Raw genomic sequence first — 21708 nt, 5'->3', positions numbered from 1 at the left:
TCAAGGAAGAAAGTCCGTTTTGGGATCTCCCTGTTCCCGGAAATTCAAAACTAAAGGGAAGTGGAAAATTCCTGCCTTGTCTCACCCCGATGCTTTGAGCCATTGGGCTCCTACAGCCATGCCCGTGCTTCTAAGATCAGACAGCATCAACCTTTTCCTATGTTCCAAAGCACGTTCAGGACTCCTCTCTGGCAGTTCAAGACCTGCATATGTAAAGCCCATCTGCTCTTCCCTTGTCTGCTCTCCAGCCCCACACAAGGAGGATCAGAGCAGCTCTGTGCCTGCGAGAACGGCCCATTTGGGCACACGGAACAAGTTCTGCAGGGCTCCAATGATTTCACTGAGGTGGCGGTTGCCTTTGAGGATCTCAGCCCACACCTCAAGGTGTGACTTGGAGGCGGTTGCCTTTGGCTGGGCAGGGAGATCTGGGAGCTGATGGGCTTTAGTGAGCCCGAGCTACCTCTCAGCTGCTGCATGGGAGCGCTGGCAGCGGCCCTTGGCTCGTGGCCTCATCTCCTCCCAAAGCGAAGGATGCTGAGCCGGATGCTGAAGTCCTTTGCAGAGAAATGGGTTCCCAAGCACAACATCCAGAGCCTCCCACTGAACTCCGGGGCTTTGGAGGAGGAACCAGCAGCAGGCAATGCTGGGAGGGCGTAGCCAAAGCCATCTACCACTTCTCTATTTGTTTTTTAATTCATCTTACTTATCCTGATGTGGATCTTCAAGCAGGATGTTTCAAAACCTCTGCTTTGCCTTTGGGGGCAAACTGCAAGGAAGAGGCAGCTCTTCCCAGCTTGCTGCGGAGATGAAAAGCCCAAGCTCTTGCAACGCAGTGAGAATAAAGGAATAGAAGGAAAAAGAAATCCCAAATGAGCTGCTCCCCGGGAGCAGGAGCAGCCCAGACCCGGGGCAATGAGCCGTGGCCAGGCTCAAAAAGGAGCTGGGGCTCTGGGCTGTGGGCTCTGCCCTCTGCCTTGGAGCTGCTTTTAGACTGGGAAATGATTGAAGGAATTTGGGCTGCTTGGGAGGGAGAGGCTGGCAGTTCAGCATCAAGCGCTTCTCCTTCTGCACCATAACCCCATCACACTGATGAGCCCTTAGGGCGAGGGGTTTGGCCCAGGGTGAAATAACAGCGATAAAAGCGCTCTGGGTCAGCAGATGGGCAGAGATGGGGTGGGATTTTGGCCTTACAGTCACTGGCTGGATGATGGAGAGCCGTGTGTCCTGTGCCAAGGTCCCTGTGCTCCCCGGCCAGGGCAAGGCCTGGCTCTCGCAGGCTCGTTTTTCTAGCAGGGCAAGTTCTCTAACACTTAGGTGGGGCCAGCAGCTAATGGCCTTTCGGGGCCGCAGCCAGCACCCAGCCCTGGGGAGCGATGGGCACCCCACCAGCAGGCCCAGCTGTAGTGTGGGGCAGCTCCAGCCTGGAGCCCTGTGCAACGGGCACCTTCCAGGTGGGAGTGCGCCTGCTGCCCCACGGCGGGTGGAGGAGCCACATGTGGGGCCTCGGTGCTGTTGAATGCAGGCATTGCTCCTTGCAGGCGGCCGCCAGCCCTGCGTGCCCCGCCACGTGCTGGGGTAGCCTCGGGTGGGGGACCCCTGCGGATGCCACCCGGCTGACATCAGGGCGCCGTGCAAGGCAGTGCCGTCAGCAGGAGGCTTCCCTCGAGGAATGTCCCTAATGGTGGCCGTGCCGCGGGCCTGGGGGCTGAATCAGCCCCTTTGGGCGTTTTATCCCAGTTTTGTGCCATGTGTCTGCAGGCACCGCTGAGCCCCGGGGCCTGACACCTCCCTGCCTGGTGCCGGGGCGGGGGCCGCGTGGTGCGGGTGTCTGTGCGGCGGTGATGGGGGCGAGGTGCGAGCTCCTGGGTGGGGGTCTCCCCCCCTCCGACAGGTACGGCTCAGCCCGCTGGGAGGCGCAGGCCAGACCCGCACGGGGCGCAGCTGAGGTCCCCGCGCTGCAGACGGGCACGGCTCAGCTCTCCCAAACGGACGGACGTTCCGAGCCGACCCCCCCGCTCCCACCACCCCAACGGCGACCGGCTCTTGCCCGGCAGGGGGCGCTGTGACAGCGGCCGCTTTGGCCCCGCCCTCCCGGTCCCGCCCGCCGGGGGCGGTGCGGGCGGGCGGCCCTAAAGGCGGGCGGCGGCGGCTGCGGGGGGCGGCCGGGCGGGCGATGTGGCGGCGGCGGGCGCGGAGCGGCGGCGGTGGTGGCGGCGGAGGAGGAGGAGGCGGGGCGGACCCGCGGTGCCGCTGGTGGCCGGCCGTGCTGGCGCTGCTGGCGGCGGCTCTGCCCGCGGCGCGGCCCCGCTCGCTGTACTCGCCCGACGACCCGCTGGAGCTGCTGGGGGCCGACACGGCGGAGCGGCGGCTGCTGGGCTCCCCCAGCGCGTGGGCCGTCGAGTTCTTCGCCTCCTGGTGCGGGCACTGCATCCACTTCGCCCCCACGTGGCGGGCCCTGGCCGAGGACGTCCGCGGTGAGTCCGCGCCCCCCGCACCCGATGAGCATCCCCAGCGGCGGCCCCCCGTGCTGGCGGCCGGAACGGCGGCCCCGGAACGGCCCGTCCCTGCCCGCGGCCGTCGGGGCATCCCCCCGCCCCCCCCCCCCCGCATCCCCCCGTGCCCGTCCGCCGTGCCGGGCGGTGCAGCCCAGCCGTGTCCTGGCAGCGCTGACCTTGGCGCGAGGTTCGTGCCGCCCCCCGAGCCTCGTCCTTCCCGTGTCACATCCCGGGCTGCTCCCCGTGATCGCGCTAATGACAGCGCGGTCACTGCGGCTGAGTCAGGCTGATGGCTTCTCTCGGCGCCTCGACGGGAAATGGGGGACGGGGTGTCGACGCTGGATCTGCTGACGTGGGGGGGCTGACCCCCTTTTGGCACCCGCCGCTCGGCGTATCCAGAGCTGCGAGCGTTGCCCTCTTGCCCGGCTCGCCCATTTTGGGTCATTCCCCCTTTTCTTATCACGGCCGGGGTGGGAAGAGCCAGAGCCCGGCTTCCAGCTGCCCTACGGTGGCCATCCCTCCCGGATCCCGGCGAACCGGCTGGTTGGGCAGGGCTGCTGCCTCCTCGCCCCGTGCTGCCGTCGCGTTCCCTGCCTGAAAAGTAGGGCACGTCGTGCCGGCCGGGCTGCTCGTGGGATGAAAGCGCTGTGCAACGCAGGAGCACTTTGTGTCCATGCACAGCACTTTGTGTCCATGCACAGCACTTTGTGTCCATGCACAGCACTTTGTGTCCATGCACAGCACTCCTGTGTGCCCAGCGGTGCGATGGGGACAGACCCATGTGCTGCAGGGCCTGCCTGCTCCCCGGCTCTGCGTTTGGGTCCTATTTCTGGCAGGGAGAGCGTGGGCAGGGCTCCAGCAGCAGGAAGAATCTGGGTCGTGGTCTGCCTTTTTTAGGGTTTATTCGTTGTTATTTTTTTCTCTCGAGGATTTTTCCAAGCAGGCATCAATTGGAACAAATCTCTCCAGCCTCAGGAGGCAAGAAAAGAGGCCAAGGCGCTTAAGCTGTCCTCCCCCCTCACCCAGTGCTGTGGAGGAGGAGATTGGGATGGAGGGATGCAGGGATGGCGGTGCTGAGCACTGCAGCCTGCTGCAAGCAGTGATGAGCCTTGGCCCCGTGCCTGGCTCTGTGCGAGCTCTCTGCATCCTCCATCCCTGCTGGGAGGAACGGGGAGTGTTTGCCCATCGGTGGGGAGCAGCACAAAGGGACGTGACGCCCGGGGGCTGCTCACACAGCAGGGCTGCTCTGGGGCTGTGGCTGTGCTGACCCTGTCCTGTGTCCTGCAGAGTGGAGGCCGGCGGTGATGCTCGCGGTGCTCGACTGTGCTGATGAGGCCAACCAGCAGGTGTGTGCTGAGTTTGGGATCACCGGCTTCCCCACGCTGAAGGTAAGGGGCATGGGGAGGGGGGTGACGGGGATGCGTGTTGGGGTTGGCAACGGGGAGGGGCTCAGGGCTGTGTTTTCACCCTGCTTTTCTCCGTGCCGTTGGTTGCCCCTCTCTTGCTCAATTGGGCTGACATCATTGTGGCACCAAAATATCCCTATGGGGATTCTGCAGGCAGCCTCTCCCCTCTGGCTGGCAGGGTGCCTGGCACGCTGCTGTCCCTGCTGCTGGGCCCCTGCCTGCCCGCTAAGCTGCACAGACACACTGGCTCCCGGTGCTGCCCTCTGCGAACAGCACCCCAGCCCCACGATGCAGCAAAGCCGGGCCTCCCTGCCCAGCCAGTTGCTGACCCCGCGAGCTGCCATTGCCTTGGGATGAGGAAGAGGGGACTGGGGTTTGGTTTTGAACTGGTTTTGATGCTCTAGAGGTGGGCTCCAGGGTGGCTCCATCCTCTGTTGCTTAATTAAAGCAGGGCTGAATGCAGTTTGGTGAGCTGGAACCAGTCAGACACCCTGTGTGCTGTGGGGCTGGCTGGGCTCCAGTGGGACTTTGCAGCAAAAATACGAGGTTTGGGGCTGCAAAACCCCCCCCAGCTGGGAGCCGGGGGCTGGCAGCCTGGTCAACCCAGCATGGGGTCTGGCTGTGAGGATGCGTGAGCCATGCCCAGCTGCTCTGGGGGCAATCTCTGTGCCCATGACGTTTAGCAAATGGCTCTGGGCTGTTGTGTCTGCTCTTCCCACCACCCTCAAGCAGCCATGTGCCCAGCCCAGCCCGCAAAGCAAACACCCACATGACGCCATCCGGCTTCATAGCAACAGGGCAGGGCTGTGGGGGGGGGAAAGCCTTCCTCTGTGGGAGCTGTGGGGCAGCAATGTGCAGGTGCCCACAGGTGTGCATGCCGCTCACAGTGCTCAGCATCCCTCCCCTCGGGGCCGGGCGCATCCGGAGCCGGGGCAGCATCCCGGTGTCATGTTGGGGCTGTATGGGGTGGGGCTGGGAGCAGCACACGGGGGTGCTTGGTGAGGTGGGAGTGATCTGCATTGATTGGGTTTGTCTCCTTTACAGTTCTTCAGAGCTTTCTCCAAGAAAGCAGAGGATGGGATAAGGATTGCCCGTGAGTGTTCACAGCCATAGGTTTTGTGTTGCTGGTTTTTTTACCTATGCTTTGAGGCTTTGCAGGGGGGTGGGGGGTTGGGGGGGGAGGGTTTGGTCAGGTTTCTGATTGCAGCCCTGGTGTCCTGTTCCTACAGACCCTGCTGCCACCGTGGCAGACCTGAGACGTGCCATCATCACCAACCTGGAGCAGAGCGGGGATGCCTGGCCACCTGCATGTCCTCCATTGGAGCCAGCGAGGTATGGGCACAGGAAAAGGGCTTTCCCAGGGAAATACTGAGCCAGAAGTGCTCAGGAAGCTCATCTTTAGTTATTATTATTATTATTATTATTATTATTATTTTCTTCATTATTTTCAAGTCAATCTGTCTGAAAGAGAGCGAGCGGTGCGTGTTTGGCTTTCCCAAAGTGATGGTTGGGCCAGGGTCACACTGCAGCTCTCTGTGTCCCAGGAAAGAAACAGGACACCAAACAAACTGGCTCAGATCTGTGGCTCTTGTGTTGTTTCTTTCCCCATGGGTGAGCACGCAGCTCCGTCCTGCCCTGCCTCCCCTTTGTTTTCTGCCTCCTTGCCTGACCCTGTGGGCTTTCAGAGCCTGTGAACCAAAGCAGAAAACTGGGCTGGAAACTTCAGTGGGGAGGAACCAGGGCTGGAAACGCACTGGTGGCATCACAGCCCCGATCTGTGTGGGCAAGGGATGGCTCTGTTCACCTGGGGGGATAAAGCAGCCCACCACCACCACCATGCTCCTGTCTTTAGGCCAGAGAAGGCTCCGGGGAGACCTGAGGGGGCATTTCAGTCTCTAAAGGGGGACTGTAAGAAGGAAGGGGACATTCTTTAACAGATCTGTAACAGGGCAAGGGGAAATGGTTTCAAACAAAAAGAGGGAGAGATTTAGACTGGATATAAGGAAGAAGGTTTTTTTTACAGTAAGGGTGATGAGGCACCAGCACAGGCTGCCCAGAGAGGAGCTGGTGCCCCAACCCTGCACACAGCCAAGGTCAGGCTGGATGGGCTGTGAGCACTGATGGAGCTGTGGGTGTCCTTTAAGGATGGCCTTTAAGGCTCCCCTTCAACCCAGATGATGCTGTAACTCTCTTGCAGTGCTGAGGAGATTCACACCTTCTTCCAGAGGAACACGGAGCGGTACCTGGCGCTGATCTTTGAGAAGAGCAATTCCTTTGTGGGCAGAGAGGTGGGTACGGCTGTTCCCCTGCACACCAGTAACCCGTGGGCACCTCCAGTGGGTTGGACCACCCGGTGCTGCCTTCTTGCATGAGGACTGGGGAGGATGGGGATGCTGGCTCATTTCCCAACGCTGGGACCACTTGCAGGTAGCACTGGACCTGCTGCAGTACGAGAACGTGGCGGTGAGGAGGGTGCTGAGCAGCGAGGAGGAGCTGGTGGAGAAGTTTGGTGTCACCACCTTCCCCTCCGCCTACCTGCTGCTCCGCAACGGCTCCTTCTCCCGCCTGCCCGTGTGAGTCAGGGGTGTGAGTGGGGAGCCCCGGGGGGGCTTCTTGGTGTGGGGTGGGAGGGGGCTGCTCACTGCTGCTCTGTGCAGGCACGCCGAGGCACGCTCCTTCTACACCTATTACCTGCGGACGCTCTCAGGTGTCACCCGCGGCTCCTACAGGCTGAATGTCACCAGCAGTGCCATCAATGAGACCCACGCGCTGCAGCCGGCGCAGGCGGATCGGTCAGAGCCCTGCTCTGCTCTTATGGGGTGGTGTGGGGAACGGGAGGGGGTGACGTACCTATGGGTGGCACCCCAACCCTGTATTGCTTTTGCATATGAGCCCTGCTCCTCGCAGCTGGTTCTCTGAGGGTATAAAGCAAAGTGTTGATGGGTGTCTTGTCATCCCCGCAGCTCCAAGGTGTACGTGGCTGACCTGGAGTCCGCAGTGCACTACACACTGCGGGTGGAGGCTGGTCGGCCAGCAGTGCTGGCAGGAGCCCAGCTGGCTGCCCTCAAGTGCTACGTGGCCACGCTGGCCAAGGTGAGGAGCTGGGAGGGAAACCACCTGCATGGGGAACCAGAAATGTAGATGTGAGCACACGGGGCTGACCGTGTGTCCTCCATGAATGGAGGTGGCTGAAGGTGGTTTTGCTGGGAGGCTTTGGGTTGGATGGTGGCAGGTGGTTCCAGCAAGAACTGTCTCTCCCAGCCCTTAGAAATCCCCTGGTAATGGGGGATCCAGCAGCTCCCACCGTGCTTTTCCTCTGCTGGGGCTTCCCTGGGATGCTGAACTCATGCTGCCTTTCCCTGCTCCTCCACTGGACGGAGCAGTGACACCAGGATTGCTGCCAGCCCAGCTGTGCCTTAACCATTGCACACCCGAGAGGTGTGAGCGCAGTGTGGAAGGGGATGTTGGCTGGAGAGCAGTTTGTCGTGGCTTGAAGGCAATGCGTCGTATGGCAAAACCTCCCCTGGAAGGGAGGAATGGAGCTTTGCAGGAGTGTCGGATGGCAGATGAATTCCGTGTAGATCTGGGAGCTGTGGTGCAATTTGAGTGCCCAGGGGGAACAGATCAGCCTTGAAGGAGGAGCAAAGTGCTCCTTCCTTTTTCTTCTTGGCCTCTTTTCCTATTTGCTGCCACTGTGTCTCTTGTATCTGTGGCACACATTGGCCCCTCCATCCATCCATCTGCCCACGGGTGCCACACGCTCACGTACCCCCCCCCCCACTTCTCCTTGGTCCGAGAGCATTGCCGCTAATCGGATTTGTGCTGCCTTACCTCCGGAGCAGCTTTGTGCCCTGCTCAGACAGCTGGCCACTGGGGCTGCTGTTCAGAGCCTGCTGCAGGGGAAGCTCAGTGCAGGATGCTGGGGGTCCCACGGCTGGGAGCTGTCCTGGAGCCGGGTTCGGGTGTCCTCACCGCATTGTCCCCCTGTTTTTGGCACAGTACTTCCCTGGGCGCCCCTCGGTGCGGACCTTCCTGCAGTCCCTGGACAGCTGGCTGCGGAACTGGACGGAGCCTGAGCTGCCCCGCAGCGCCTTGAAGGAGGCGGTGAAGAATAAGGAGGATGTAAGGCACCCCCCCACACACCCTTTATCCCACCCCCATCCCACCCAGCAGCTCGGTCACGCTGCATCCATCTGTCCTGCAGGCCTCCCCCACCTCCGTGCTCCCCACCAACATCACCTGGGTGGGCTGCAAGGGCAGCGAGCCCCATTTCCGTGGTTACCCCTGTGGGCTCTGGACCATTTTCCACCTGCTGACAGTTCAGGCTGCCCAGGCCGGCCCTGATCAAGGTAGCGGGATGAGGGGTGCTTCATCCTGTGGGAAATGGGGGATGGCCTGTGGGTGATGTGGCTCTGTGGGCTCCTGACTCATCCCCCCCTCCTCCTCACAACCCTCTGACCCTCTTTCTCCCCTAGAGCTGCCTCTGGAGGTGCTGAGCACCATGCGCTGCTATGTCAAGCACTTCTTTGGCTGCCAGGAGTGCGCCCAGCACTTCGAGGCCATGGCAGCCAAGTCCATGGACCAGGTGAAGAGCCGGGATGAGGCCGTCCTCTGGCTCTGGTCCCACCACAACGAGGTCAATGCACGCCTGGCAGGTATGGGACTGGCATGGGGGGGAGTAGGGGTGGCACAGTGGTCCCTGGGGGTGCAGGGAGCAGAGCCCTGGGGTGGTTTCTTAAGGGTGGGAAGCTGGGACCATCAGGGCATCCCTTGTCATGGTTGGTCGGTCAACAGGTCCTTTAGGATTAAGGCGACCCATGGCAGTGGGGACATCCCATAGCAGATGGTTGTGTGGCATCAGAGCTGTTGGGCTCCCCATAAGCATCCCACTCCCTCACAGGTCTGGGGTGCCGATCCCAGCACAACGTGGGGCTGCGCTATCCCTGCTGCATAGAACACCTTTCACTCCTTGCCCCTCCAGGTGGTGACACAGAGGACCCCCAGTTCCCCAAGCTGCAGTGGCCTCCGCCAGACATGTGTCCACAGTGCCACCGGGAGGAGCAGGGTGTGCACACGTGGGACGAGGCAGCTGTGCTGAGCTTCCTCAAGGAGCACTTCTCTCCGGGCAACTTCCGCCTGGACTACGCCATCCCCATCCCCAGGGCTGGGGAGGAGGAGGTGGCGAGTGCCAGGCTGGGCACTGCAGGCCTCCGGGAAAAGGAAGAGGAGAGGAAGGAGGAAGAGGAGGGAGAGAAGGAGACAGAGAAACCCGACAGGGAGGGCGAGACGGGGCGGCCGGGCTCCTCGGAGCTGCGCCGTCCCAGCATCGTGCGCAGGAACCCGCGGCTGCAGGCGCTGGGGGAGGACATCGTGGACCTGGACTCCTTCAGCGAGCAGCACTTCAAAAGCAAGGCGCTGCGGGCGGCCGGCCGGCACCGGCGGCTCAGCAAGAGGGACACCATCGCCCTGCATCACAACGCCGGCTGGGAGCGGCTGCAAGTGCCCGAGAGCCGTGAGGAAGAGGAGGAGGGGAGCTTGCGGAGGAGCCCCTGGCTGCGGGTGCTGGGCTTGGGCTTCTCCCGCCTGGACGTCAGCCTCTGCATCGCGCTCTACTTCCTCTCCTCCATGTGCCTCCTGGGCATGTACACCTTCTTCCGACTCCGCACCCGCGCACGGAAGGGCCGTTCTGGCTTCCCCATGGCATGAGAGCAAGTGGGACCCCCTCTGGGCTGCAGGACCCCCACCCACCCCCCAGGGCTGCGGGGCTCCTCCTCGCATTGCCCAGGGCAGAGGTTTTGCTGGTTTTTTTTGGGGGGGCTTCCCTCTGTGTGCCACATTCCTGGGGCTGTGATGCTGATGTTGGTTGGGGTCCCAGCACCCTATTGCCCTTTGCAGGGACTGGGCTGGCTTGGGACTGGGCAACCCAGTCCTGTGCTGGAGCAGCCTCCTGCTTCAGGAGGCTCCTGGGGCCAGGAGCATCACTCTGGTCTCCCCCTGCTGTTCCCTCTTTGCCTGTGGGGGCCCTGGGGGTGGGTTTTGTCCCCCTCCCCATCTCGTTGCTCGCTCTCTGCTTGTCTTAGTGGAATAAATTATTTTTGCCGACGGTGCTGTCGGCTCGTCCCTTATTTTGTTCTCTTGCTTCGGGATGTATCCAGCCCCACATCCCCGGGGTTGCAGTGTCCCCAAGTGGTCGGACAGCCCCTACAGCGCGGTGTGTGTGGGGGGGGACGCAAGGAAAAGAAGCTGGCAATAAACCAGCCCCAGTGTTGGGGCTGCAGCTGTGCCCTGGGCAGGACGCAGGAGCGTCCCCTGGGACCGGGACCCGGGCCGGGCACTGGCCCCGTTTCTCCCTGCCCTTTTATCCTTGTTAGGAATCATTAAGGAAAATGGTTGTTTTCCGAGGCCGCGGCCATCTGCTCCTTTGGCGCTGCCTAAATCCTCCCTGTAACAAATTCATTGGGATTACGCAGCCCTCCCCTAATCCCAGCCCTGCCCCCCGTGCGGGGATTTAAAGGGATTAGAGCCCGGCTGATAATAAACTTTATTAGGGGGGTGTGCGTGAGGGGGGGGGGTGTCAATCCGATTTGGAGCCATTTTCTTGATATCTTCACTTTGCCCAGGTGGGAGGAGAAGGGCCGGCAGCGCTGCGGGCCCATCCTCCTGCCCTTGAAATAAATCGTCTGTCGTCGCTGCCTCCTTCTCCTTGATTTCCCTGGAGGGGGAGGTGCCCATCCCCAGCATCCCTCACCCCACCCCGGGCACCTCTGGAAGCAGATGCTCCTCTGACCCTTAAAGCAGCGGTGGGAGATGCGGGGGAGAGAGAGGATGCGCTGGGGGTGGGGGAGGCTGCCCAGATCACCGTTGCTGGGGGGAGATTTGCGGTGCTGGGAGCTAAAGCCGCCACGCACGCAGGAAAAAGAGAGTCCCGTAAATAGACTTTCCGTAATCCTGTTTGGTTGCCGGCCCGATGCTCGCGGAAGAAGCAGCGCTGGGGACCCCCCCCCCCCCACACACACACCGATGGGCACCCAATGCGGCCGCTGCGGTGGGGCAGCACCGCGTTGTGCAATGCTCACAGGTGGGCTGAGATGCGGGGTGGGGGGGGGTTGGGGGGGCTGTGCTGCATATCCCCCCGGGGCCGCCCCTTCCCATCGCCGGTAATTACCCAAATGGCGCAGGCTGATGGGAGACAGTCGCTATTCCCTAATAGAATTTGCCCTCAAGTGCAATTTAATTTCCCTGGGCCAGCCGCCCCCCCCCCGGCTCGCTGCCGCCCGCCGCTTCCTTTCTCCCCTCTTTCCTTTCCCACCTCGATGCAGGCAGGAGCGCCTCTCCGGCCTTAAAGTCGAGGGGCTGGAGATTGGGGGGGGGACACCCTTCATGTCTGCTAAATGCCAATTAAAATTAACGGCGCCCTGCTTGGCACTCCCCGCGTTCTCCAGCCGCCGGTAAGTGTCCGCTCTGTGATTTCTCCATGCAATGGGGGTGGGATGCGGGGGTTCAGGATACCCCCTTTCCAGTTGGGTCAGAGTGAAGGGGATGGGATTGTCCAACCCTGACGCTTTCTCAGGGCACCGGGGGGGAATGAAGCCCAAAGCCATCCGAACTAAACCCCAAAGCCATCCGAAGGGCAGCACCGCCGGGAATAGATGGGCGAGGGGAGGGAGGTGCGTGAGGGAACGGAGCGGGGCGAGGATGGAGGTGCTGCGGGGGTCACGGGGAGCCCCTTTGTAGCGCTCTGCGGGGATGGCCGATGCGAATGGCGGTGGGGAGGGGGTCCGTACCGATATGCGGAGCTGAATGATGAATGAGAATGGAACCCCCACGGGAAAAGGGGACTCGTTGGGGCAGAAGGATCCATCGGAGCCCTCCAGTCGGGTGGCATAGCGCGGTGACTCCGGCAGCGGCGTTTGGAGAACGGCGTGGGAAAGGGATGTGGGAAAGGGATGTGGGAAAGGGATGTCCGCCTGTCCGCACGTCCCAGCGCTCCGGAGCGGCTCTTCCCGACCCGCAGGGGGCTGCCCAGCTCCGGCCGGGCACCAGCCGTGCTGCGGGCGGGATCCGCGCTGCCGGGATGGCTCTGCGTGCCCGGCCCCGTTCCCCACGGGAGATCCGGGGGGATTTCGGCGTTCCCCGAGCCCGGCTCACCGGCACCGAACGGCCCCAACCCGACGGCAGCGCGCCTCTCTGCTTTGCCTCTCTGCTCTCGGCCGCTCACGACACCGCTGAACAGCGCTATGTCACGACAGCCCCGTGTCGCGATATCGCCAGCCACGCTCCGCAGCCTACGGAGTCCCGGGGCGTGGCGCCGTCGGACCCCGCCCCTTTCCCGCAGACCACGCCCCTCAGCCAACAAGCCCCGCCCCTTCCAGCTCTCAGGCTCCGCCCCCCACGGCGTGCGGCGTGCAGGGATTGGCGGAGAGCCTCAGGCCCCGCCCCCGGCCCCCTGCGGGCGGTGACGTCAGGCGCGCTCCCCGCAGGGGGAATGAATGGGAGGCGGGCGGTGCTGGCGGCACAGCTGCGGCGCCGCGCCCGGGCCGGCAACCGGCACCGGTACGGCTCGGCTCGGCTCTGCTGCGGGAACCGGCGCTGCCTGCGGCCGGGGGCCGGCCCGCTGCCCTCTCCCTGCCCTCTTCTCTCCCCTCCGTCGCCCCCGGGCCAATAAAATGATGCAAAGCTCAGCGCTCGCTGCCGAAGGGGCTGTCAAGGGGCTGCCGGAGATCCTCGGGGTGCCGGTACAACGTAAGGACGCGTTTCTCTTCCCCCTCCCCGTCTCCTCCCTGCGGCCCGCTGCCCCCCGGCCGCGCTTCCCACCCTTTCGTTTCCCCCCTGTGTGCGGCAGCGCTACTGCATGGGAAAGCCGGGGGGGCCCCGACGGGGCGGTCAGTGCGGCTGTGCGTGTGCCCGGGGCTGCGAGCGGTGCCCCCGCTGTTGCCGTGTCGCTACACGAGGCCCCGAGCCTCCTCTCGTCCATCGGTGCGCACATCCGTCGGTACGTGCTGCAGAGCTACAGGTGGCGAGGCGCCGGGTGCCCCCCCCTCGTCCGGACGTATGCGGGGACACCGTGAGGGTGCGGGGGGGGGGAGGAGGGGGAGAGCAGTGCCGGTCGGGGTTCGGTTGTATTTGTTCTCGTTGTTAGCATTTATGATTTGCGTTCGTGTTTATTATCGTCGTTATCATCGATTATTGCTTTTACGGCTCCCCCTCCCCCCACACCCCGTTCGGAAACGGTTCCGGAGAAGCTGGGCATCCCGCTGTGGGGGGGGGTCCGGCATTTGGGAGGGGGGTAGTGCCCCATCCGCACCCCCAGCCCGATGTGGGGCTGTCTCCGCTTCTGCCCACACCAGGGAGCAGCGAACGAGATGTTCTTCTTCTCGTGTATTTCAGCACAACAAATCGGTGGCGAAATAGCGGTGTTTGTGCTGCCCAAGTTCCCGTGGTGCTTTGGGGGGGGGGGGGCTGCATGGGGTCGCCTCTCAGTGCGGGCTGCGGGGCTCCGTGGGGACTGGGGGGGTCCGCAGAGGCACCGTGTCGGAACCCCCCCATGCTATAGGGAAAGCGTGAGGTGAGAAATAGGGGCATCAGTGCGGGGCCTCTGGCCGGGATCCGGAGACAGGGAGAGGGGCTGCTACCTCCCCCTCCCCCCCTCCCGCCCCCCCAAGGTCTGCTCTATCATTCTAATAATATTTTATTCTTTTTATTTTGTTTTATTTTGCCCCCCCCAACCCCCCCATCCCCCAGCACGGCTCACAGCGATGGGCGCCCTTTGCCGTTCGCGTTTCCCATCGCTGTGAGATCGCATTTCTCGGCCCCGGACCCGCACAGCTCCTTTCTGCCTTAACCCCGACATTCCGCATCGACTTCAGCTCAGCGTTGGGGAGCCGAGAGCTGCGGGGTGGGCCTATAAACCCCCCCACGGCCAGCGCTAATTGATACCCTCATTAACAACGCTATTTCTTTAGGGGCAGGTGGGCAAACGTGCGGCAAACCTTTTGCCGTACCCACAGTAGTGCCTAAAGCACCTTCCCGAAATAATAATAATAATAATTAACACTAAATAACAATTACAAACGAATACATCGATAGGACGATGGTGAAAAAGAAGAAGAAGAAGAAGAAATAAGAGAGAAATCGATCTGTGTAGATGGAATAAAACCAACCGGCTGTGCTGCCAACTCGCAGTGCAGTGGGGGGGGAGTGGGGCCGGATTGGCCCCCTGTATGTTTATATATATATATATGTGTGTGTGTGTATGTGTGTGTATGCATGCATATGCGTGTATATACATGTGCATCTATACGTGTGTTTATCTGTGTGTATACAGATGTGTGTGTGTGTATTTATCAGATCAAATGAAATGATCCGAACTGCTGGAAAATAAACATAAACACGCCTTTATTTCAAGAGATATTTGTTCACGTACCGATCTCTTTCCGGAGCTGTATGGGGCAGATATGGCGATACACACCGCGGGTGGTTCCGTTCCCGACGCTCGGAGGTGCCGCTGCATCCCCGCATCCCCGCATCGCTGTGCCGGACGCGCTCCGTTCCCCCCCCCCGCAGCCGTCCGTAGGGATAACGAAGGGGTTTCTGTCTCCCCGCGTTGCCGTGGGGGGGTCCCGTTGGGATCGGCGGCGTCTCCGTTCGGTGCCGTTTGTTGATGCCCCCCACCCGGGGCTCGGGGTCACCCCGCTGCCCCACCGCCGGGCCCCGCCGTCTGCACCGCCCCGCTGGGATCGGCTGCTGCGCCCTTTGCCTTCCCCCCTTTTTCTTTTCCTTTTATCTTTTCCTTTCCTCTCCCCTGTCATTGTGGTTCTTTTTTCCCTTAGCGCTGCGTTTCTTTTTCCCTTTTCCTCCCCCCCCCACCTTTTTTTTCCCCACTTTTCTTTTCCTTCCATCCCTTCTTTTCATTTCCCATTTTCCTTCTCTTTTGCTTTCTTTTCCCCTTTTATTTCCCTTTCCTTTCTCCTCCTTCTCCCATGTTAATCTCTTCCCTTCCCTTTAGTTTCTTTCCCTCCGTCCATCCATTTCCCTTTTCCTTTTCCGTTTTTTCTTTTCCTTTTCTTTTTTTGCCTTTTTCCCTTTATTTTTTCACATTTATTTTCCTCTTCTTTCCCTTTTATTTCCCTTCTCTCTGCTTCCCTTTCCTTCCCCCGTTTCTTATTTCCTTCCCTTTATTTCGTTTCTTTCCTTTTCCTCCCTTCTTCCCTTTCCCTTTTTATTTTCCTTTCTTTTTCTCTGCCTTTTTCCTTCTCTTCTTTTCTCTTATTCTCTTTCTCCCCTTTTCTTCCTTCCTTCCTTTTTCTCTCCTCCCTTCTCTTTTCCTTTTTCCCCTCCCTTTTCTTTCACATTTTCCGTTTTTTCCTCTCTTCTTTTTATTTCCTTTCTTTCCCCCCTTCTTTTCCTTTTCTCTTTTCCTTTCCTCCTCCCCTTTCTTTTCTTTTTCTCTGTTCCGTTCTTTTTTCCATTTCATTTTCTCTCCCTCTCCTTTCTCCCCTTCTTTCTTTTCCCCCTTTCTTTTCTTTTGCTCTTTTCCGTTTTATTTTCCCCTTCTCTTTTCTCCCCCCCCTTTTCTTTCTCCCTTCGTTTTTCCTCCCTTCTCCTTCCCTTTCCTTTTACCCTTCCACCTCTCCCCCTCTTTCCTTTCTATTTTCCATTCCCGTTTTCCTTTCCTTATTTCCTTATTTCCTTCTCATTAACCTTCCCCCTTCCCCTACTCTTTTCCTCCCCTTTTCCTTTCTCCAACCTCTTTTCCCTCCATCACCCTTCTCCCCCTCATTCTGCCCTTCCTTCCCCTCCCCGTTTTCCTCTCTACCCCCTTCCTTCCCCCCCACCCCCATCCCTCAGTCCCCCACTCCCCAGCTCTCTCTCCATCGGGAAACGCGAATCGACGCGCGGTGCCGCCGTTGCTGAGGCCGTTCTCCCCTCCTTCCCCCAGAGATCCCCCAGTGCGCCGGCTGCAGCCAGCACATCCTGGACAAGTTCATCCTGAAGGTGCTGGACCGCCACTGGCACAGCTCGTGCCTCAAGTGCGCCGATTGCCAGATGCAACTGGCCGAGCGCTGCTTCGCCCGCGCCGGCAGCGTCTACTGCAAGGAGGACTTCTTCAAGTGAGTACCGCGGGGACGCTGCCCCGTCTCTCCTCCCCGTCCTTATTGCACGCTGCCGGCTGCCGCGGTTTGCGATAGAGCCGTGAAATCCCCGATGCTGCTGCGCTCGCTGCCCGGCTCCGTGCGAGGGGGCACCGCTCCGCTCCTCTCTTCTTTTCTCTTTCTTATTTAACCTTCCCCACCTCCCAGTTTATTTATTTCTTTTCATTTCTTTCCCCGCTTTCTTTTTTTTTCCCCCCTTTTTATATTCGCTCTGCACTATGAGATGAACCTCCCTTCCTTTCACCGCTGCTTTCCCTCCAAGCCGTGTGTTCACCCATCTCCCCGGCTGCCACATGGAAGAACCAACAAGCAGCCCGTTTCCCACTCCCCACCTCTGCTCCCCCCCCCATCCCCCCCAAAATGGGCTTCCCAGCACACACGCTCTAGCCCCGTTTTCTGGCAGAATTTGGGGGTTTTCCTATGGGCTGATACTGAATCTCCCATCCTTCAACCCCACCAACCCGCAGGATGGCAACGATGTGGCCGTAATCCTGTGTGGACCTTCCCAGCTCAGCAGAATGAAGGGGGCTCAGCATGTTTTTCTGTGCCCCCTCCCCTCACCCCCCCCCAGGAGCCCAATCCCATTGCCAGCCCAGGGGCACAGCAGCGTCAGCGCCACGTCCCCACATCCCATTGCTGCAGCCACTGAAAATCATGGCATGAAATGAAGCTGATGATCTCCAGGTCACTTATGCTGCTGGCCAAAAGGTGTGGGGATCGATGATATTGGCACTGGGAGCTCAGTGGTGGGCTCATGTCAGGGCCCATGTAGATCATCCTGAGCCGATCAATAGCTCAGTGCCGTCACCTTTGGTTCACCCATCGCTCTGCTCACCTGAAGTTCCTCTTAAATATTTTTGCACATAGAAAACATTGGAAAACACCTCTCGGATCCTGAAGTCCAGCCCCAACCCACCCCGCTATCGACCGCATCCACAGCCCTGTAGCACCTTTGGGGATGGTGACCCCACTGCTCTCCAGGCAGCCCTTTCCTTGCACGCTCCTCCATACCCGCTCTGCACACCTTTGTTGCACGCTCCATGCACACCTTTGCAGCACGCCCCTGGCAGCCCACCCTGCTGGCACGACTCAGCACCGCCACGCTGTCATTACGGCGTAAGAGCCCCATCATTCTGCATTAATCTGGGATTCATCATGAGAGCGGGGCGGTGTAATTAATTTATTTGGTATTAATGTGGATGAAATATGTACTGTCCTTGCGGGGGAAATCAGGCAGCCTATAAGCATTAGTTAAAAGAACCATTAAACTCAACCCTTCCCCAGCTCCATTAGGGGCAGCCGCTGACGAAGATGAAGCCGCGCCGCGTGAGGTGTCACACGTAATTAGCCTGATGGCTGGGTTAACTCTGCCCCGCCGGCCGCTTGTCCTTGCAGGCGCTTCGGGACCAAATGCACGGCGTGCCAGCAGGGCATCCCCCCCACGCAGGTGGTGCGCAAAGCCCAGGACTTCGTTTACCACCTGCACTGCTTCGCCTGCATCATCTGCAGCCGGCAGCTGGCCACCGGCGACGAGTTCTACCTGATGGAGGATGGGAGGCTGGTGTGCAAGGAGGACTACGAGACTGCCAAGCAGAACGGTAGGCACCCGAGCTTGTGTTTTGTGGCCTCCGAGCTCGTGTTTTACTGCCAGGGCTGCTCACGCCACCCATTTGCTCCCAGATGACTCCGAGGCTGGGGCTAAGCGGCCCCGCACCACCATCACGGCCAAGCAGCTGGAGACGCTGAAGAATGCCTACAAGAACTCCCCCAAGCCTGCCCGGCACGTGCGGGAGCAGCTCTCCTCCGAGACGGGGCTGGACATGAGGGTGGTGCAGGTGAGACCAAGGACAGGCCTCTGCCCACAGCCCAGCAAGTGCTTGGGTCAGGTTCCAGGTGCTGGGGTGATGTGATGCTGGATTGAAGGGGTGCAGGGATGCTTGGTTGCAGGGTGCGTGGAAGCTGGGACGTGGGGTGCTCTGGTTCCTGCTGTGTGCAGATGCAAGGTTGCAGCAATGCTGTAGTGCTGGGATGCAGAGGCATCAGACCACATGGATGCCAGTGCTCTGGGCTGTCAGGTTGCAGGACTGCTGGCATGCAGGTTCCCATGGGTGGTAGGCTGCATCAGTGCTGTGATGCCATGGCAACAAGGTGCAGGTGTGCATGGATGCTGGGTGCCAGGGGTGCTGGGTTACATGGCTGCTGGCCTGCTGGTGCACTGGGTTGTAGGGTCACTCATTCACACAGTGCCTGGGTGCTGGGGAGCTGGCGCGATGGGGTGCAGAACTGTGGGGATCCTGGTGTGAGGGGATGAAGGGTTGAAGCGGTGATGTATTGATTTGCAGGACAGTTGCTTTGTATGGGAGGTGGGCTGCATGATTGCTATGATGCCGTGGTAGTGCAGTGCAGAGGTGCCAGACTGCATGGGTGCTGGCATTCTGGAGTATGCTGGGTTGCCAGGGGTGCTGGGTTGCATGGATGATGGCTTGCTGGAGCAATGAATTGCAGGGACACTCAGATGTGCAGCACTTGGAAGCAGGGCTGCTCAGGTGCTGGCATGATGGGGTGTGGAGTTGTTGCAGGGATTCTGATGTGCAGGGATGCTGGTTTGCAGGGGTGCTGGGTTATATATGGGGCTGGGGCGGCGACATGTCATGGTAATGGGGTGCAGGATAGCACAGGTGCTGCCATACTTGGTTAGACTGCTTGGTCACACAGCTGCCCGGGAGCTGGAGTGTCGGGTTGTGGGGGTCCCACTGCGTGGGGACGCAGGGATGGAGCAGGGATGATGCTGAGTTGTGTGGGTGCCAGCTGGTGTGGCTGGGAGGTGCCGGCACGCAGGGCGCTGGGATGCCAGGCTGCAGGGCCACCACAGACGTCCCCATTGCCCCCCCCCAGGTGTGGTTCCAAAACCGTCGGGCCAAGGAGAAGCGGCTGAAGAAGGACGCGGGGCGGCACCGCTGGGGCCAGTTCTACAAGAGCGTCAAGCGGAGCCGCGGGGCCGGCAAACTGGAGAAGGAGAGCTCAGCTGAGGACTGCGGGGTCAGCGACAGCGAGCTCAGCTTCCGCGGTGAGTGGGGCAGGGGGTGCAGGGCGGGACTCTGTGGGGGTCCCCGTGCACGGCTGACAGCCCGTGCGCTCCGCTCCTTGTACCTGCAGACGACCAGATCCTCTCCGAGCTCGGCCACACCAACCGGGTTTACGGCAGCGTTGGAGACGTGGCAGGAGGACAGTTGCTGAACGGTGGCTTCGCCATGGACGGGACGGGACAGCCGTACCAGGACTTGCGGGACGGCAGCCCCTACGGGCTCCCCCAGTCGCCGTCGTCCATCTCGTCGCTGCCGTCCCACCCGCCCTTGCTCAACGGGTTGGACTACGCCATGGACAGCAGCATGGGGCTGGGGGCGCAGGGGGTGAGTCAGACGCTGCGCGCCATGGCCGGGGGGGGCCCCACCTCCGACATCTCCACGGGGAGCAGCGTCGGGTACCCAGACTTTCCCACCAGCCCGGCCTCCTGGCTGGACGACATGGATCACCCCCCTTTCTAAGCGCTGCTCGCCCCCGCCCCGGCCCCCTGCGTGCTCCCCCAGCCCGCAAAGCGCAGCGCCGGAGATGAGAGACGGTGCCAGGATTTCCTGTGGGAAGAGGAACCGGAGGGATCCGTGGGGGCTCGGCGCCCGTCCTCGGGGCATCGGCGGTGTCTGGGGCTCGGGGATGGGGCGGGTGCCTTTGGGTGTAAGCACAAGGGAGGTGCGGGCGCACAGCACGGCGAGGACGTCGGGGTCACCCCGCCTCGTCCCTCCTGGTCGGCGGAGAGCCACGTGTGCAGGAGGGGAGGACAATCAGGGATGGCAAAGCTTTTATGGCAGAAGGGTTCGTTTCAGAGCGTTTCTCCCAGCCCAGGGGCCGTGCTGGCTGCTGGCTGCAGCGCTGGGCGGGTGGGAGCGGGGCTGTCGCGCTGCGGCTGCAGGGCCGTGATTTATCCCCGGGCGTGCAGGAGTGCTTACGGTGCAGCGCTGCACCTCGCTGGCTGGAGGGGAGGGATTGCAGCAGGAAGAAAAGCCTCGAGGCTGAGAGGCCGAGGACGCGGCCAAGCTGGGGCTGGGACACGGGGAAAGACGATGGGGAGCGCGGGGTGAGCCTCTGCGGCAGGATATTGCAATAACACTCCCCAAAAAGCTCGGGGTTGTGCGCGGTCCGCGGTGTTTGGTGACAGCAGGCTGTGCTGGCTGCTGCCCGAGGCCAAAAGCAAAGGGAATTACAAGTAAACTTGAAATCAAGCGAGAAAGCAGGCGGGCAGGCTGTTCCCCAGCTGGGTGTGTTGGTGCTGCAGGTCTACCCAGCTGCACCTGTGTGCCCTCAGCCGTGCTCCCCCCAGTGCTGCTCTGTGCCAAGCCCCCAGCCCCCGGGTGGCAGAGGGAAGGGACACGGGGGGGGGCTGTCCCTGCAGCAGTCCCTGCTTGCTCACCATCCCCATCCGATGCAGCCAAACGTCCTCCCCTCCCCTTGTAAATGTTGTACAGTTCCAGAAAGTGACAGTCTTGTTTGCTGGGAAGAGGGGGGGGGAGGGGAGGAGGGGATGGGAAAAAAAACAACAACAATAAAAACAATTTAAAGAATAAAATCTTATTTATTGCCATGTCTTTGGGGAGACACGTCCCCCCACCCCGTCCGTGGGATGCTGCTTTGTACCTTGCCTCCTGTGCCATGGCATGAGCTGTGTACGGTCCCTGGGCACACAATGTCAATAAATTCGGGACTCATCTGCAGCTGCTGTCTCTGGGCTCTTCTTCCCCGCTGGGGGAGCAGCGGCATCGCCTGCTCTGACCCCACTTGGGGCTGTTTGCAGCCCATCGGGTAATATAGGTGAGGTAGCCTGCGGTATCCCAGGTCAGGAGGGAGATGGAGCGGTTCTGGCTTGTCCCACTGAGCTGCGCATGAGCTGACAGCAGTCCCAGCAGCCTGACACGGAGCTGGTACATCTCCATGCTTTGCAGTGGGCACATCCATCCCTGCCACTGCCCCCCCTGTCGCCCCAATAGGCTGTCCCAAGATTTGGGGACCTCAGCTCTGTGCAGGCTCAGGTGAGACGTGCTGGGGGCTGAGCCCTGCTGTGAGCACCGGTGTGTTGGCTTTTATATATTTTAATCATTTTAACATTTAATGCTTCTCAATTAAAGTGATTTCCTGGAGTAGATGCCAAGCTTAGCCCGAATGCACATTAACCACTTTCTGTATCGGTAGTTAAAGGCACCGGGGGATTTAAGCAGCAATCCGCAGGGCTGTTGGGGAAAGGTTTGGCTGAATAAAGCAGATTATAAACAATAATAAATGTCTTGCTCATTTTTACCCCCCTCCTGCTTGTTTTTTTTTGGAAAGGCTCCAAACTCAACAAACAGACCTAAAGTGCTATAATCATGCGTGCTGAGCCCCCCAACATGTGCTCCCTGAAAGCAGGGGCCTCAATGCTACTGCTTCTGTCCCGGCTTTAAGAGGGTGTTTTATTGCCCACTGAGCCCAAGTTCCCTTCACACTGGGGGCTATGAGAGGTACAGCTGGTCGGTCCCCCTGCCTTCCCACCAGGTGCTCAATCACTGGTTCAGGTTGTGAATTAGCACCTCTAGGCTGCTCTGGGTGCATCCGAAGTGATGCAGCAGA

The 21708-nt window shown here is 60.6% G+C and overlaps 2 protein-coding genes across 2 annotated transcripts; both read left to right on the top strand.

Annotated features, from left to right (window-relative positions):
* Positions 1 to 2149: 2149 nt before the first annotated feature.
* Positions 2150 to 10026, top strand: QSOX1 (quiescin sulfhydryl oxidase 1). Its single transcript, XM_072343588.1, has 12 exons — positions 2150 to 2474; positions 3783 to 3883; positions 4946 to 4994; positions 5131 to 5233; positions 6099 to 6189; positions 6329 to 6474; positions 6559 to 6693; positions 6865 to 6994; positions 7901 to 8023; positions 8106 to 8250; positions 8377 to 8556; positions 8883 to 10026. The coding sequence occupies exons 1-12, from the start codon at positions 2174 to 2176 to the stop codon at positions 9605 to 9607; spliced, it is 2229 nt and encodes a 742-aa protein (XP_072199689.1). The 5' UTR covers positions 2150 to 2173; the 3' UTR covers positions 9608 to 10026.
* A 2436-nt stretch (positions 10027 to 12462) lies between these two features.
* Positions 12463 to 20573, top strand: LHX4 (LIM homeobox 4). The gene is made up of 6 exons (XM_072343330.1): positions 12463 to 12643; positions 15840 to 16011; positions 17449 to 17651; positions 17734 to 17888; positions 18949 to 19120; positions 19210 to 20573. Exons 1-6 carry the CDS (start codon positions 12568 to 12570, stop codon positions 19596 to 19598), a joined length of 1167 nt encoding a protein of 388 aa, XP_072199431.1. The 5' UTR covers positions 12463 to 12567; the 3' UTR covers positions 19599 to 20573.
* The last annotated feature ends 1135 nt before the right edge of the window (positions 20574 to 21708 follow it).

Source organism: Excalfactoria chinensis, chromosome 8 (assembly GCF_039878825.1).
Source record: "Excalfactoria chinensis isolate bCotChi1 chromosome 8, bCotChi1.hap2, whole genome shotgun sequence".
Taxonomy (NCBI): domain Eukaryota; kingdom Metazoa; phylum Chordata; class Aves; order Galliformes; family Phasianidae; genus Excalfactoria; species Excalfactoria chinensis.
The sequence above is the reverse complement of the archived record's forward strand: the minus strand, read 5'-3'. Positions and strand labels throughout refer to the sequence as shown.